The sequence below is a fragment of the Argiope bruennichi genome, chromosome 4, assembly GCF_947563725.1.
Source record: "Argiope bruennichi chromosome 4, qqArgBrue1.1, whole genome shotgun sequence".
Classification (NCBI taxonomy): Eukaryota; Metazoa; Arthropoda; class Arachnida; order Araneae; family Araneidae; genus Argiope; species Argiope bruennichi.
The window spans coordinates 39,600,756-39,618,215 of NC_079154.1; the positions used below are offsets into that span (position 1 = coordinate 39,600,756).

The 17,460-nt window shown below is 23.4% G+C and overlaps 1 protein-coding gene across 1 annotated transcript; it reads right to left on the minus strand.

Moving 5' to 3' along the window:
• Positions 1–582: 582 nt before the first annotated feature.
• On the minus strand, positions 583–17,022 carry LOC129965881 (glutamyl-tRNA(Gln) amidotransferase subunit B, mitochondrial-like). The gene is made up of 12 exons (XM_056080136.1): positions 16,679–17,022; positions 14,874–15,042; positions 14,138–14,251; positions 12,236–12,431; positions 9,765–9,887; positions 9,562–9,675; positions 9,396–9,480; positions 5,701–5,929; positions 3,786–3,916; positions 1,945–2,068; positions 1,775–1,864; positions 583–1,545 (listed from the first exon to the last, which is right to left on the minus strand). Exons 1-12 carry the CDS (start codon positions 16,789–16,791, stop codon positions 1,393–1,395), a joined length of 1,641 nt encoding a protein of 546 aa, XP_055936111.1. The 5' UTR covers positions 16,792–17,022; the 3' UTR covers positions 583–1,392.
• Positions 17,023–17,460: the final 438 nt, after the last annotated feature.

The window sequence follows — 17,460 nt, forward strand, 5'->3', positions numbered from 1 at the left end:
AAATTAAATAATTATACTTTTTATGTTAGTTTTTGATAATAATTCATAACTGATCAGATTAAATTCCAATAACTTTTCATAAAAATAAGGAATTATAATTTTATCTCCTTTTCTATTGTCCATTTACTTTTTAGAGGTTTACTTTCTGAATTCATGTAGTAATATATAAATATTCTTCATAGAATTATTTTTTCAGGAGATGTAAAATCAAAATGGAGTCCAAACAAAAGTTTTCAATTTAAATAATGTTCGTATCTATGTAAAATCTCTTCCTATCTAATACCGGTTCAGATTTCTGGCTTAAGTAGACTGACTAATCTAAAGAGGACCATTTTAATTCAAATTCTTATTTACTGTTAATTTATATTCTAGAACTTCCTTTAAAATTCGGAAGTATTTTAGAATATTCTTTAAATGCATTACTAATGAGTCTACAAGTTGTGGGGAAGTTTTCTGCTCCATTAAGTTGTGAATTGTTTCAAGTTAATAAATTTGGTTTATTGCCAAATTGTGCTCTATGATTATTCCCATCTTCGTGACAATATTTATAGACAAGGCGTTTAGAAATATCTTTACACCAAAAAAGTTTCTATAGTTATTTTATTATAAATAAAAAGCAAAGACATATATTCATGGGTTTTTTTATATTCAATAAAGACAAAATTCATTTTGAAGATGTTTAGAACATTCAATTTGCCTACATTTGTCACAAGTAACTTATCAAAGAAATAAGAGATTTACAACTAGGTTCTATGAAGCATTCCAGAATTGATAACTTGATGGCCATAATGATTTGACTTAATCATGTTTGGTTTTGATGGTTGATTTTCATTATATGTAGGTAAGATATTGGAGTTTCACATACAATACAAATTTAAATTTAATAATTTATTTATATTGTATCCTGAACTGAAATCATGACAAATTCATTGACTTTTTTTAAAGTATTTTCTTCAAAAATTTTGACAAACTTTTGTTTTTGAGTACCAAAATAAATCATTTACTTTTGTTTAGTACTTTTTTAGCCAATTTGTTAAAAGGCAAAGATTTTTTTTAGGCACTCAAAAAATAAATCTATATGCAGTTTGTATATATCTATATACATATTGCAATACATTTTTCGAAAAATAACAGGAAATCTTTAAAATTATACATAATTTCAAATGTAGATACATATTGTGTGTCTACTTCATCATCATTATCTTGAATCTTTACAATTTTCTAAACCTAACACAGCTGTAAAAATGAGTGAATGAACTTCACCAAACAGAAATGAATTACAATAATGAAAATAGGAACAAACTATTTTTGTTTAAATTAGTTTCATGAACGAAAACGTATACACAATTATGAATAAAAATTTTGAAATAATTTACAAAAAGAAATTACATATTAACTTTTCTTTATTTGAAATTTCTCACTAATTATTTTTTTAAACACAGCTTCAGCATCTTTAATAGATGCTCTATTGTTCACTTTTTCATTTAAAGCTACTAATAAAGATGTCATATGTCTTTGTTTTCCAGTATTTCCATATTTTTTTGCCTGAAAATAAATTGAAATATTATAAAAAAGTTAATAGTGAATATGAATTTAAAATTAAAATAAAGAAATAGTAAAAAACTACATAAAATTTGCAACATATTATTCTATTCGTTAATAAAATATTTTTTATTAAAATTAATATAAAGAAATAGTAAAATACTATATAAGATTTGCAATATATTAGTCTATGTGTTATTAAAATATTGCTTAAATGTAAACAGATACTCACTACTTTTGGGTGTGTGTTTATTATTTCAGAGCATAATTTTTCCAGTTCTTTTTGATCAGATATCAGAAACCAATTGTATTTTTCAACAATCTGAAAATATATAAGCATGGTTAAAACAACTTTAAAAAATGACTGTGCAAAAGCATAGAAAAGAAAAGAAACATTCTTACTTCTAAAGCAGATCTTTGATCTCCATTTAATAACATTTGTAAGACATCACTAGTTGTTGCATCACTAATTTTTTTTGACAAAAGAAGTTCCAATAAGTCTGTCACTTGGTCTGCAGTTAGGTAACTATCATAAAGAAAAATAAATACAATGCTATGTGCAAAAGTATATTCCATATTTTTTTTTTTTTAAATAATGATTTGGATTGCCATTTTATTTGTACATGAAATTGATCATCAGGCAATGCAAATGTGTTTAATATTTTTATATATTTATCCTTAAGTGCAATCCACTACTAAATGGTGTCCACTGAAATAAACAATTGTCATCTATATATCATCAATCAATTAGTATGAAAAATTATCATGAACAATTGGTTTATGAATTCAGTACTAAGTGTCTCAAAAGTATATATGTTTAAATTTATTTACTAACATATCTAAAATTGTCGAAAATGTTGTATTCTATAACTTTTATTTTTTATCTATTAACTTAACCACTACTTATCATTTTTAATATACATTAAATGTCAGTTGTAAGTTACATAGAGTTTCCATTTTCTCATGAATATTTTTATGGCAGTTATTCTGATGGGCCAGTGGCATGATGCTACCTTATTTATTGCAATATAATTTTATACATGATTTTGTATATTTACTCAAATCAGCATTATATTTGCATATGATAATAAATGTAAACAAACAAATCAAACATTTTATACAAATTACAATTTTTTTCATCAAAAAATTTTAAAATTTGAGGTAATTCCATATGAAAGTAATGCACCTAAATACATCTAAATAGCATTAATGTCAACAAGTAGCAACACTGTGAGTATAATACAACTAATGTTTTGCATATTCTTTTATATACTTAATGATTTGTAATATTCCCAACATGAAAACCAGATAACTTATAGTAAAGGAACGCAAAGCTTCACTTCCCTTCTATAAAAAAATGCAAACTTCACCACACTATTAACAAAATATGGTTGCAATCAGAATTGTGGGTAAAAGATTTATTTTTAATTTTAAATCCTTAAAAATCTTTTTTTGTAATTTCCTCTGTAACTGTTGAATCAGAAACAAAAATATTTTCACAATTTTATCATAAAACCCAGAAAATCTACACAGGTCAAGGTAAAGTATTTCCTGGAATTTCTGTTGTTAAATTTGTGACTAAATGCAAGATTAGCAGAAAAATGATACATTATTTAATTTCACAATAGCCTTAACTGAATAAAATGAAATAGAAGATAAATGTATGCATATTAAAAAAGTTTCTCAAAGTTGTAATTCTCTAATGTATTCTCTAAAATAATAATAAATACAGAAATACAGAGAAGAAGGTAGCAAGTAGAGAAAAAGAGAGAGAAAATGTGAAAAAGATCAGTGGATTTATAAAAATGGATCAATGGATTTATAGAAAAAATAATAAATAATAAACCATTAAAAAATTCAAAATAAAAAAAATTAAACAATAAATAAATATTACAAGTAGTCATTGTATTACGAATATAAAAATTGCTATATTTTTGGGTAGTTAATATTTGTTGAATGTAAATTATAAAAATAAATTTACATATATACATGTGCTCATTTTGTAACACTACTGGTGAAAAATATAAAAACATAAAGTGCTTGTGCCTACCAGTTTTACATCCATTTTCATTTATAAAATATTATAATAATTTCAGTTTTGATTTATTAATTAATATTTGTATTTCTATTAATTAAAAAAATGCTTTATTATTTTAATGAACAATTTCTTTTGTGAATATCATGTAATAAAATCATGCTTATTATGCATTGAATGTCATTAAATATAATGAAAATTTACTTACCTCTCTTTAAAAGATGTTTTCTTAATATTAAGTTGGCTTTTCAGAGTATAAAAAAGAAATTTACATATTGCTATTTTATCATCTATTCTTGATGCCATTACTTCAAAAACTTCTTTCAAACCTTCAGAATGCTACATTAAGCATTAAATGAATAAATTACATGAGCAATAGAAATATAGGGAAAATAATATATTATTCCTACTATAATACAATCATAGAAAATTTAAATGTAACTGATATTAGACGCTAAATAATAAATTAAAGAATAAGCTAACAATTCAAAAAAGTGATCACTCGTAATTACAAACAGAGGCTATTAAAAAAATCACAAAAGTGTTAAAATATTTTCAGTATTAAAATTTAAATATTTACAAAATTTCATACACAGCACATCCATAAAATAATACATTAAATAAAATATGAGTACTAAAGTAAAATAGGAAGAAATGCATTAATGAAAATTTTGTTGGCACCATTTTTTTTAACATCAGTAAAATTTTCTTTGGGATAAATGAACTCATCAATATCTTAAATTAATCATTACATTGAAAAACTTCAATTTATATCTATGTTTGTTTCTATTTAATCCCTTGCAGTCATATGAGGACATGACATCAAAAGATTAGTGCATTTATGCCACACTTCAAAGTCATATATGATAAGAGGGGGGGGGGGATCATAATACTCCGAATGCTATTCACTTTTTTTAAACCGCTGATGATGATGAAATGGGGACGAAAAAATCATGTTATGCCCCTGTCACCATTTATCCTTAATATGCAATTGATCCTTTAGTCAAAAAACTTTTTCAATATCCCAATTAAAATTATTTTGAACAATACTGGTAATATATATAAAAGTGTAACAAATCAAATAATTTTTTTTGTAAGTTAAAATGACTTGAATGTAAATTTATAAAAAGAATTCAATTATTCCATTCTTGAGCCAGATACAATATTATAAGTAAAGGTGTTAAGTTTCTTTCATTAAATTAAACAGTAACTATAATGATAGAAGTAATCGCAACCTATAAAATAGATTTTTAGATTCTTTTTCCTAATACATTCATATGTACATTTGAAGAGTAGAAGTCTGGTTTATGCTTTTGTTTTCTTCAATGGGGCATAATTTTAGAGTCCATTCCATTCTAAACCAATAAATCTTTTGATACGATATTTAATTCCAGAAATTTATCAAAAATTCTAAATTTTCATCAAATATTTTTGGAAGTGCTAATTATTTATAAAAAAAATATTCTGAAATAAATTCCTTCACACAGCAGAATGAAAAATCACTTTCTTAGTTTCAGAAAAATTCATTATTGTATCTTTTTAAAATTCGTGCTTTGTGTCTTATAAGTATGAGTGCAAAATATGTTGCTCAGTATTCAGACTTTACTAACAAACAGCTAAACAATTACAGCCAATCATTATTTCAATGATTGGCTGTAACTATTGTAAATAGTACATTAATACATTAATATATAACATGTTTTAAAAAGTGGATGAATGTTAATTGGTTCAAAGACATTCATTTTAAATAAAATAATTCAGTTTAAAAAATCAGGTATTAGAAATTTTTATATAATATTTTGCAAAAACAGCTGTATTTCAAAATGGGTAAGTCAGGGTGATGAGTAGTCAAAACTTTTATTGACATCTATTCAAGTAATTAGTTCCTTATTATCAAACTGCTTTCACTTCTTAGATAAGATGTTTTATTGCAAAAAATAGACAGAAATCAATATATGATTATTTTAAAAGTTGCATTCTATACTTTAAAAACTAATAAATATATAAAAAATATGACTTCGATATACAAAGTTAGCAAAATATTTCCTTTCAATAATATACATGTACTAGGTTTTACAATAGCATTTAAAAGATATAATCATGCACTTGCAAAATAATATTACCACTATCCTGTCCGCTATGCTTAAAGGCAATTTGTACTTTTCTAATAAGAGAGATCTTTCAGTTTCTGGAAGGACAGGCATCCTTTTTCGGATCTCATCAATATTTGGAAGGTTATCACAAATTTCATGATCATCGTTTTCATCACAGATTCGGATAGGTGGGAGATTTGGTTCAGGCATAAAACGATAATCTTGTAGAATCTCTTTATCTCGCATAAAAATTGTTTTTCTGAAAGCAAAATATATTTGATCATTTTTTTATACATATCAGTGTTTTCTGTATATACTTTCAGCATTTTCTAAATGTATATAATTTTTATTTTCAAATTAAAATACACTTCAATGAATCAACCATTTAATACATTCTGCATCATTAAGAACAAGCCAAAAACTAATCATTCACATTACTATTTTTTTAAATGATATATTAAAGTGATAAGTTAAAAAACATTTAAAAAGCCATAAAAGCTAAGAAAAAGGAAAACATTAGATTAAAGTTAATTGGTTAAAATGATTACAATCTTGCTTAAATAATATTAATCGAATTATATATTCTTAAAATTATATTAATCAAGTGATTTATAATTTAAATTATATTAATTAAATTATTAATTATTATTATTGATAATTAAATTATAAAATTAAATATTTTTTCTTAGAAGATCAGATAACAGAAATAGTATATATAAACATTTTCTAATGAACCTATAAGTAAGTTGATAGCCAAATTGCAAGTAAAAATGCTACAGATTTTTTAAAATGCTCTGAAAAATTGACAATAAATATCAGCTTAAAGTAATTACATACTTGTTATATGCAGAAAGTCATACTCTCACACACAAATATTGCACTAAAACTTTAATTTGCATTTGCTCTTAGACAAAATATGGATGGCTTGTACCCAAAATGTTTAACCAGATGGTGAGGTATACCATTCATCTTTATATTTTCAAACTAAAAATATTTTCCACTGAGAACTGTGCAATCTCTAAAACGTTTTTACTGTTGCACAAGGTTATAATCAATTTTTAAATCAATAATAGTTCAGAACAAATGGCCCTCACAGATTGACATGAAGGTTCACTCTATCGGTCCAATATTTCTACTAAAAAGCATGCATCAATGAGTCAAATTTTTTAGTCACCTCTACAGTTACTATACTCACTTACAGAACAAGAATATTTCAAAATATATGGTGCCTGAGGATAACAATTATCACATAATTATACTGAAGTGAAAGTATAAAATATAATAACAGTACAATTACAAAAAACTCATTACATCATATTATGTATTAAACAAACAAACAAACAAACACACACACACAAAAGATACTGTTATAAATTAGATGATTCCTTAAGAAAATAATGCTAAATACCATTAATTTCAATTTAAGAATTTAATGGACATCATTAATAATCATATAATATATAAATATGAGGCAGTTATCTAAATAAAAAAAGATTTAAAAAAATAAACAGCAAAAAATTATTGTAAACGGAGTAGATGCATTAAATCTGTTAATAAAAAATTATTTAAGATAATTTATTTAGTATATTTAAATTTTCAGTTATTCATTAAAGTATTATTATTTTTATGTATTATGAATAAGAATATTTTTATATGATAGATATGAGTGTGTTATCAATAAAATTAATCTCACTGCATCAGAAAAAAAATCTGATGATCATCAACTGCGATACTTGAATTAACACAACATTTATGAAGAAATATGCTTTACATTGTAATCAAATGTTTCATAATTTTTTTTTACTAATAATATAGTGCTAAATTTTCAGTAGAAGTAAAACAACTCAACTTGTATTTAAAATGTTGATATTTAGTGGAAAATATATTTTTTGGTTTGTGTGTCATTTTATTTAATTTATAAATGGCCATTTCCTTACATGAGTGAAATGACACATACATAAATAAATTTCCAAAATTATATTAACTTAGCAAAGTAGCAGAAAAAATAAAAACTGTAAAAAGTAGCAAATTAAATGTGAATTTTGAAATAATAGACATAAAGAAGGATATTTCCAAAATTTATATAAAAAGTAAATATTAATGAAAAGTAATGATATAAAAAATTTCAAAGTAAAAAAATAATAATTTTAGAATAAATTTTCATTAGCAAATTTCTCATTCCTTACATATTTCTATCAACAATAAAGATGAATATGTAAGTGTGTATATGTTGTGTGTGTGTTAGTACACTATAAATCAAAATGTTTGGCAATTGCCACAAATATACCTTGAAGGGTGGGAATGAGCATGTCAGAAAATTTTTTAAAAAATTAATAAGAATTTTAAATAATTAAGAATTAATTGATTTTTGATATTTTTCCCTAGATAATTTCTGAAAATATTGTAGCATAAAAATAAGTTTTATAACATTTCAAAATTTTAAACATTACCTTCATAATGATACCTATATTATAGAATGCAAATTTTGGCAATTCCTTAAAAATATTTTGTCTAATTTTTAATAACTTATTATATTATTGCCCTCAAAGTGTTTCTGTTGTTTCATCAAATATTTAATCACATGATTTGCTTCCACTGTTGAAAACTAGAGAAATATAATTTTATTAAATACCTATGTAGATCACAAGATAAATAAAAAGTGAAGTTACAATACCACAAGAGTTAGAAGATAGATGAACTGAATATTTACGTTTTTAAAAATGATATGGGTCTGGCCTCTATTAGAAAAGCTCATGTACACAATAAACAGAATGTAAGGCATTTAATATAACATAGCTTTAATGTCTGACAAACTGTGGAATCATAGGTATGAAGTAGTATCTAAACAATTTTTCAGATATTAAACATAACCAATATTTCTAGCAAATGAGCTGGTTGCCAGAGTAACTAATATTATATTAAACCAAAAATACTAAAACTAAACAAATTATTATTACCTTTCAAAAATATTTGTATTATTTTTTTAATAATTAATATAATATAATAAATATTAAAGAATAATATTACAAATTATTACATCATAATATGATAAAATAGTTTATACACAGATAAATAAATTATATAAAAACATTTCATGGAAAGCAAATAATATTTAACAGACAGAAATTTTACTGAATATTTAAAATATTAAAAAATATTACTAATAGAGAATATTTTAAAAAATATACAGATAAGGTTTAAGAAGTATATTCATAGCATACACATAAAAGTTCTATAAAAGTAAAGGAAAAAAAAACTGTTTGGGTTATTACTTTTTTCTAAAAATATTTGCACAATTATTAAAATCATATAAATATGTAAATGAAGAAACAAACATGAGGTTCATTAGCAATTTTTATTCTTCATATTTTCAAGGAAATTTTTTTAATTTTTAGTCATGATAAGATTAGAGCAATAGCAATGAGCAGTTAAGTATAATCAGAGCAAACTGACCAAGAAAATAGAGAATAGAGAGCCTGAGAAAGTATCCTGAACTTATAAAGTTTTAGGAAGGAATCTGCAGACAGAGTTTCATGGGAAAAAATAAAGTCTAGGTAACACAAAAGTTAAAGTTACAGTGAATTTGGAGTTTGAGTGATTAAGAAATTTTTTTTGAATATAGATTAATTAGAAATTTTTCATACATATACACCATAACATGAAAGAATATACAAATATACTTAATCTACTTGTTAAAAAAATTCCCAAAAGCATTACTTTCTTACTTTGAAGCATAATCATAAGCTCTAGTTTCATTTACAACACAGCCACCACTTTCTATTATTTGTATTTGCCGTTCTATCTCATAATCTGAAACAAAAATTTGAATTCAAAATAATAATAAATAAATAGACAGCAGCAGAAATGCAAATGAAAACAGAAATTTATTACCTATTGCTCTGGCAATGTAACGAAGGCTATTAATATTTTTTACTTCAGTCCTGACACCTAGAGGGTCCCCAATTTTATTTACAGAAATATTTGCATCCACTCTTAATGTGCCCTCTGTGTGAAGAAATTTAATAATTAAAACATTTTAGAAAGTACAATTACTATATAAAGATAATCTTTATAAAAAGACAGTAAAACAATACCTTCCATTTGACAGGTACAAGTCCCAATTTGTTTAAGGATACAGATAAGTTCTTTAACTAAAGCAGCAGCCTCTGAACCATTTTTTAGATCAGGTTCAAAAACAATCTCCATCAGTCCTATGCCTAATTAAAGAAACAAAACTTTCATGAACAAAAATATTCTTTATCATATTATGCCCCATTTTAAATTTCTAGGTTGGCTACTTTAAGATGCACCTAAAAGTACCGAAATTCAGTTAGATGAAAGAAATGACACATTATAAAGATAATATGGGAGGAAAATTCCTCTTTAGAGAATTTTTAAATACTTTCATAGAAAGACAAATGATCTGAATGATATTAACATGCATTCGATTCCCTTATACAGCAAAGTGTTAGAGAAGTCATGTCTAAAACTTCAAGATTTCGGCCTCTGGATTTTACATTTTACGTAGCAATCAATCTCAGTTTTCATAATATGTTTTGATTTTAGTAAAACAAGTATAAAAGAAGTAAAATTATGCATGAAAACTGATAACCTTCTAAAGAGCATGCATGAAATAATTTAAAATTGCTTTCATGCAACTGAATCTGAATTAGTTTTGTTTTATATCACAGTATCTTTACATACAGAAAAGTTATAAATTAATTCAGCATGGGAAATGCATTAATATGCATTTATATAATTATAACGGTTAAAATATTTATTTTTATTCACATGATACAACTTTAGCTTATATGCATTAAACATTTTTAGTTTGAAATCCAGATTTTCTGTTAACTTTTTACAAAATCATCAATAGTATGATTGATTACAATGACACATTAGCTATAAATTTTGTATATGATAATTGAATATATTATTATATGCAAAATAACTACACAATATTACTATAATTGTTGTAGTATAAATTTTGCTATATCAATCAGGACATTCAGAATCAACCACTTACTTATGTGAATATAAATTCTCATAATAACAATTCAAAATATACTAGAAAGTATGATATACTTAATATCACTTTTAGTGCTTTTAAAAATAAAGGTTTATAGCTTTTAAATTCCAAATGTGATTTTAATATTTTTATTCAACATTTGAATTCTTTGTGTTTTTTTAAAAAAATTATTGCAGATTGGTTACATCAAATATTTAATATTTTTAAGATTGAATATATATAGCTTTTAAATCTTAAATACATTTTAAAAAATGTTTTCAAGAAATCAAATCACATTTTCTAAATTCTTAATACATTTTTTTAGAATTTCTGTATACATATATTAAAATCTTAATCACTTTTTAAATGTTTTTATAGTTAACTATTGATGTGTTTAGTTGATAGTGATACATACCATGTTTATTTCTCCTCTATCTGATGTTTATTTGGTAATAAACATCAGGGGTTATTTTCTGTATGACTTTTTTTAAAAATAATAATGTGTTAAATAATAAAAGGTAATATTACATTTTTTTTAGTAACTTAAATGTCAGGTTAGGATTTAGTAATTTAAGTATAAATTGCCAAATAAATCCCTAATAGAAAATGAAATATATGTAATAAATATATCTAATTGAAAAATAAAAATTATTTTTCTAAAATATTGCTTTTTTTAAAAATAAAAATGAGTTTGTAATAAAATTATATAGTAAAAATACATGAATTCTTGTGTAATGTAATACTATGAGAGATACACAGTATATTTCAAACATTCATTCTTTTAAACACTAATAGTTTTAATATTTATATGTATATGTATGCATGTTCATCAATGTATATTATCCATTAAAATAATAACAAAAATAACAAAAACAATAAAATTACAGGGAGAAATAGGCTTTAATAATATTATGAATGTTTCACACAATGGAGTTAAAATTGCATTTGAAATATGAACATGATATGCTTGTATATCATTAATTTTCATATTATACTCAGTGTATTTGAGTGGTTTTTTTAAATGAAACCAAATAAGTTCAAATTCAGATTGTTCGCACACTCTAAGAACATCATCGATTTATATATGTATTATTAATCTAAATACTTCTATTATAGATGTATATATTGTTAATTACTTTATATGTATATAAATAAAATGATTTTCTTGAGAGAAAATAACAGATGCTGTTAACTGAAAAAATATTTTTCTTCATTTTATTACATTATGAAAGACTGATTTCAATTATTAATATGTGTTTGAAAAGTTCTTTCTTAAAACTATGACAAAGTACTGGCACACTCTGAATAGGAAAGCACGAAAAATCGATTGTATGAAAGTTTTCACAAATTATATAACTTTAGAAATGGAATTTTGCAATGAAAGATTTTTGATTTCAACATATGGAGAGCCATAGAGGAAAAATAAGAGCTAGCTGAACTCAGAAATTAAATTGAAGCCTGAATTCAAATAATCAGAAAATAATTATTTTTAGAAAATGGATAAATTGAAATTATTATATAAATATACATATCTTTATATACATATTTATACCTTACCTGCTCTATTAAGGTCAACAAGACTTTTTGCCCCTTTAACATGGAAACTTCTCCCACTATCTTGTTCAAGTTGTATTTGTTTTATATATGCAGTACATTCATAAGAAGTAGAATCATTTTCTTTTCCATGCACAACAAACTTAACATGACCATTCTTGGCAAGAGGTTTAAACTGCTGTGTTATCTGATATCCAGCCTGTAATAAATAATATATGTAAAACAATGTACTGAAATGCACAATTCATAACAATTTACAATAAGTTCTGTTCCTATAATTGAAAATTTTCTACCAAGAAAATAAGCGTAACACATTTAGTAATGTTTATTAAATTAATTAAACAATACATTAAGCCAATATGCACAATCAGATTTTGAAGCATGAGAGTAAGAGTTTTTAACTTAAATATATTTGTCTTAAAAATATATATATGTACAATATAACAAAAAAAAATTAAATTTACTATACATCACAAGAAGGAGAAGGGGGAAAAAAAACTATTCTCATCATTTTATAGAAATTCAATTAATATTATTTTTAATTCAATTAAAAATAATATTAACATTATATAAAATTTATAACTGAATGTTTCCAAATTTGACAGATTTTATTAAAGCAAATTATACAAAGGAAAATAATGGCATACAAATTTGTCCAATAATATTCATTTCTGTCACATAAAATAAGTTATCAAAATATATTTTTCTCCTTACATATTTGGAAAAATTTAAATACAAACATTTTGAATCATAAAATTTGTTGAATTTAATGACTAAAAAAAGCTATAAAATATAAAATAAAAGAATTTTGATATGTCAATTTGATATGTGTAAGGGATTAATTAAAAAAGGTAAAGTATTAATTCGAAAGATTATAGTAAGAATATTCATAAAAGAAAACATAAACTTAATAAGTAACCATACAATAAAAGTGTATATAAAATTGAGACTGAGCTTTCATAAGAAACTTTGCATTTGGAAGAATAAATGAGCCATTTGTATTAATCAGAGTCATTGAAATGGCCTTCAATTGGTAGTTTATTTATTTAATACAGCTTTGAGATTTTTTTTTTATCATTTAAAAATTTCTATAATACATCCCATTAAAAAATTTTGATTAGGAAAATAATAAATGGCAATATTTCTCCAATTGTATCCAACTTCATATAAATATGCCAGAGGAAAATAAAAATTACTGGGCAAGATATATATTTACAGTAAAATTATTTCTCATCTACATTTTATGAGTTATCTTTTAAGAAGTTAATTTTGTTTTCTGTTAGTCATTTGCATATTTCTTAATAAGATACCAGCAAAGTGTTTATCATTTTGTAATGTCCCAAAAAATGAAAACAGATTTTTTAAAAATAAATGATAAAGAAAGGTTTATTTATAGCAAAAACCTTTAAAATGAATAAGACTTATCTGATTTTAAATGTTTATTTACATAACTACACATATACTTTAAATGTTGAATGCAAAATAATTTTGAAAAAAAAAATGCAGTTATTGCACAAAAGTTTAAACCAAATTCGTCTTCTTTTACTGTTTTAAATAATTATAATTATTATTAAAACCAAATAAAAGATATATAAATAATTTACAGAATAATTCAAGTACAATTATTTAATTTAAATTACTTTATGAAATATCCAAATACATCCCATTTGACAGCATTCTCATTTGTCCGAAGATCTCATCCAGAGTTTTTTTTTAAATATTATATAAACAATATCTTTAAAGATATTCAATAATTCATGTAGTATATTGTATATATAAAATTGAAAAAAAAAAATTTCGGATAATGGTTAAGCATTCACTTGAACATTATTTGCAAACATTCTGATTTAAATAACAAATTTCAAAATTTATTAAAAATTCAAATAGAAAGTTAGTATCACTTACTGGTAGATCAGGGTAAAAATAATGTTTTCTGTCAAATGTTGATATTTTATTTATTGTACAGTTACATGCTAATGCAGTCAGTATTCCAGCCTCTACACAAGATTTGTTAAGGACCTGAAATAGAGCATTTCAGTTACTATCAAGACTAATACATACTTCCTGAAATATTTTTAAATAAAAAAATTTCAAGTATAAAAACTACATATTTATCTACATTTCTTTTTGTTAGTTCTTATGAACATTAATACCAAGTTTAAATAATTATAATTAGCTTGACATAAATATGATTCAATTTTCTTATGAATATTATTTTATAAGAGCTGATGATAATTTTTTTTTTTTTTAGTTACTAATGAGATTATTAGAAAAATATTTCTCAGAATATTTTTGAAATAAATTTGTAATGATATTCATATACCGTTCATTTTTTATAAGCATAAATATGAAATCTGAGTAACAATGATGAGCTTAGCATAAATATAAATCAATTTATGAATATGATTTAATAAAAGCTTGAATTAGAATAATTTAGTTATTATCAAAATTGATACATATTTCTTAAAATATTTCTGAAATAAATGCACATTAATTACATTCATACATGATTAATTTTTTAGATAAATTAATTCTTATGAATATAAATGAGATTTGTATGGTGACAATGATGAGTTTGATATAAATATAAGTCATTGGCTATTATTAACATGTTTTAGAGCAATGAATAAGAGATACTAACTGGTAAAGTGCCTGGAAATGCTGCATCAAAATATGACACTTTAGTATTTGTAGGAGCACCAAATTCCACAGGTGAAGTTGAAAATAATTTTGATTTAGAGTTGATTTGAGCATGAACTTCCAATCCCACTACACCTTCATACTTAGAGAATGCTTCTTCGGTACTAATTCTAATGAATAAATGAAAGCAAATTTTAAAACACTAATTAAAGAATTTATTTTTTTATTTATAGTTTAATTAAAATATTGACACTGGGCCCATATTTACTTGACAATTTTCAGATTATGCTAAATTCCATTTTATGTAAGATGATAAGAAAATAGCCCCATACTTTCATTAGTTGATGATATTTTCAGGCAACTTCAGTTGGCACTGTTTTTAATTTTTTGGCGATTTATCACACGGGTCGTAAATATCAACAAAAATAATAAAATAATGATAATAACTATATAAATAACAATAAGTATCAAAGCAGATATAAATATCATTTTAAAATCATGACTTCACTTTTTCCAATTAACCTTCCAATTGAAGAGGAAAAATTTTACGACTAATTCCTTTGTCAGAGCACAAAATTTAAATAAATAAAAAAATAAAGCATTAATTAATGATATAGAAATAAATCATTACAAACAGAATTTTATTTTTAAAAGATTAATAGGGACAGAAAATTTAGTGCTAGGAGATTTTTGCTCATTTAAAATTTCATGTTACAAAAATTAGATGCTGCACTTTTAACAATTTTAAAAGTTAGTTAAACATATTTAAATTAAAATAACCTAATATAACATATAAGCACAATAAAAAAATTACAACTGTTTAAGAATTCAGCATTTATTATATAAAATACACCTTTAAAATACTAACACTGTGTAAATTCAAACATTATATCTTCTCATTATATATTAAGTTATTAAGAACATTCATTATTTTTGTAGGTGCTCCATTCTGTTAATAAGCATAAAATTTAAAATATAGAAGAATAGTAAAACTTTAGTCAGAGAAGGGACAAGAAGCAGCTAAATAAAATCACAAGATAAAATTATAGAAAAAATATTTTTAAAAATGTTAGTATAAAGTAATACGTTTTTGTTTTTTCTTTAAATATAGTATCTAATACAATATTTCCTTACTCCAAGAAAATCCAAATATATTGTAGTACCATATTTTTAAAATACAAAACAATCATTAATGAAAAGTTTTGTAAATATCAATGAAAAGACAAGTTTTTGAAATGATTCTATTTTTGACTTTTATGTAATGTTATGTAGCTAGATTGAATATGTTTATTGTAAAAATGCTTTTTTATACATATTAAACAATAGATATAAAATCATTATTAGTCAAATATTTTAAACAATAATTAAATAAAAGAGTTGAAATGTAGAAACTTTCCCTAAAAATATAAAAACAGACACTTGAAAATCATATAAAATAATGAAATTGTACTTTTCACATTTTTACTAATTAATACTCAAATTTAAATCAATGGATGTCATATAGTCCCTAATGTATTTTTTATTCACAAAATCATCAACATTTTCCTAGTTTTTTTAAAACATAAATGACTTTATTTAAGAATTATTAATCTTATTGCATATAATAATAATTTTGTTTAATTATCTAGTTAAAGTAATAATATTAGTTTCAACAAATTTATGACAAATTGAATTTTATAAATATTACAACATTAAGAATGAAAAAATATTTATTAACTCTTGATAAACAATTTCAGACAAATTTTAATATTTCAATAAATATACATATTAAAAGTAATATAATTATATAAATCATGCAGTAATTACTTAGTCGAAAAATTCAATTGTTGGTGAGAAAAAAATCGTTGTTTCAATGCCGAAGCAGGAAAAAGTTGGTTATTGCTGGAAATTTTGGAAAAAAGTTTTGGAAGGTATGCCATGTCAAAACTACCGAAAAAGATGAATTATTTAAAAATGTATAGGCTACATTTATTATAAAGGCTTATAGATATTTATGCTTAATGAGAAAAAATATATATATTTTCTATTATTTATGAACAGCGAATTCAATCATAGAAATAATTCCATCGATAGAAATTTCATATCTTACATTAAAAATATATCATATTTTTTAAAAGATTCTCTATAAGAACAATATTATCCTTTCATGAATATTAAATTTATTTATTCTGGCATTTAATTTACAAAATTTTTCCGATAAAAGTGATTCGATGTATCATGCCATCGAAACTATACGTTTGAATTTGTTGTTAGTAAACAAATGAAAAGTTGCAGTAGTAATAGTAGAAGTAGCTAAATGTATTCACTTCAATTTTACTTTTATGACGCCAAAATGGCTAAGTGAATGAATAGATTTGTGAAGGATTAAATTAGAATCTGGGTTTTCGTTTTTCAAAATATGGAGAATTATTAAAAATGGGATCTACTAGAAAGTATTGAAATGGAGAAAATGTTACATTTTTTTCAGATTCTGCAACATTTATAATAAAAAATTTAGGAAAATCATATTTCATTTAAGTTTAAGAAATATGATTCAGAGAATTCTTGTTATCATTCATTAAGAGACTTTTTTATTAATTATTGGAATA

Excerpts from the sequence above, each read along its gene's own strand:
- LOC129965881 (XM_056080136.1), bottom strand. The coding sequence starts at position 16,791 with ATGGCATACCTTCCAAAACTTTTTTCCAAAATTTCCAGCAATAACCAA. Across the intron at positions 14,252-14,873 it reads CATTTCCAGGCACTTTACCA|GTCCTTAACAAATCTTGTGT; the intron begins GTTAGTATCTCT and ends GCTCTATTTCAG. Across the intron at positions 9,676-9,764 it reads TTGTACCTGTCAAATGGAAG|AGGGCACATTAAGAGTGGAT; the intron begins GTATTGTTTTAC and ends TTCTTCACACAG.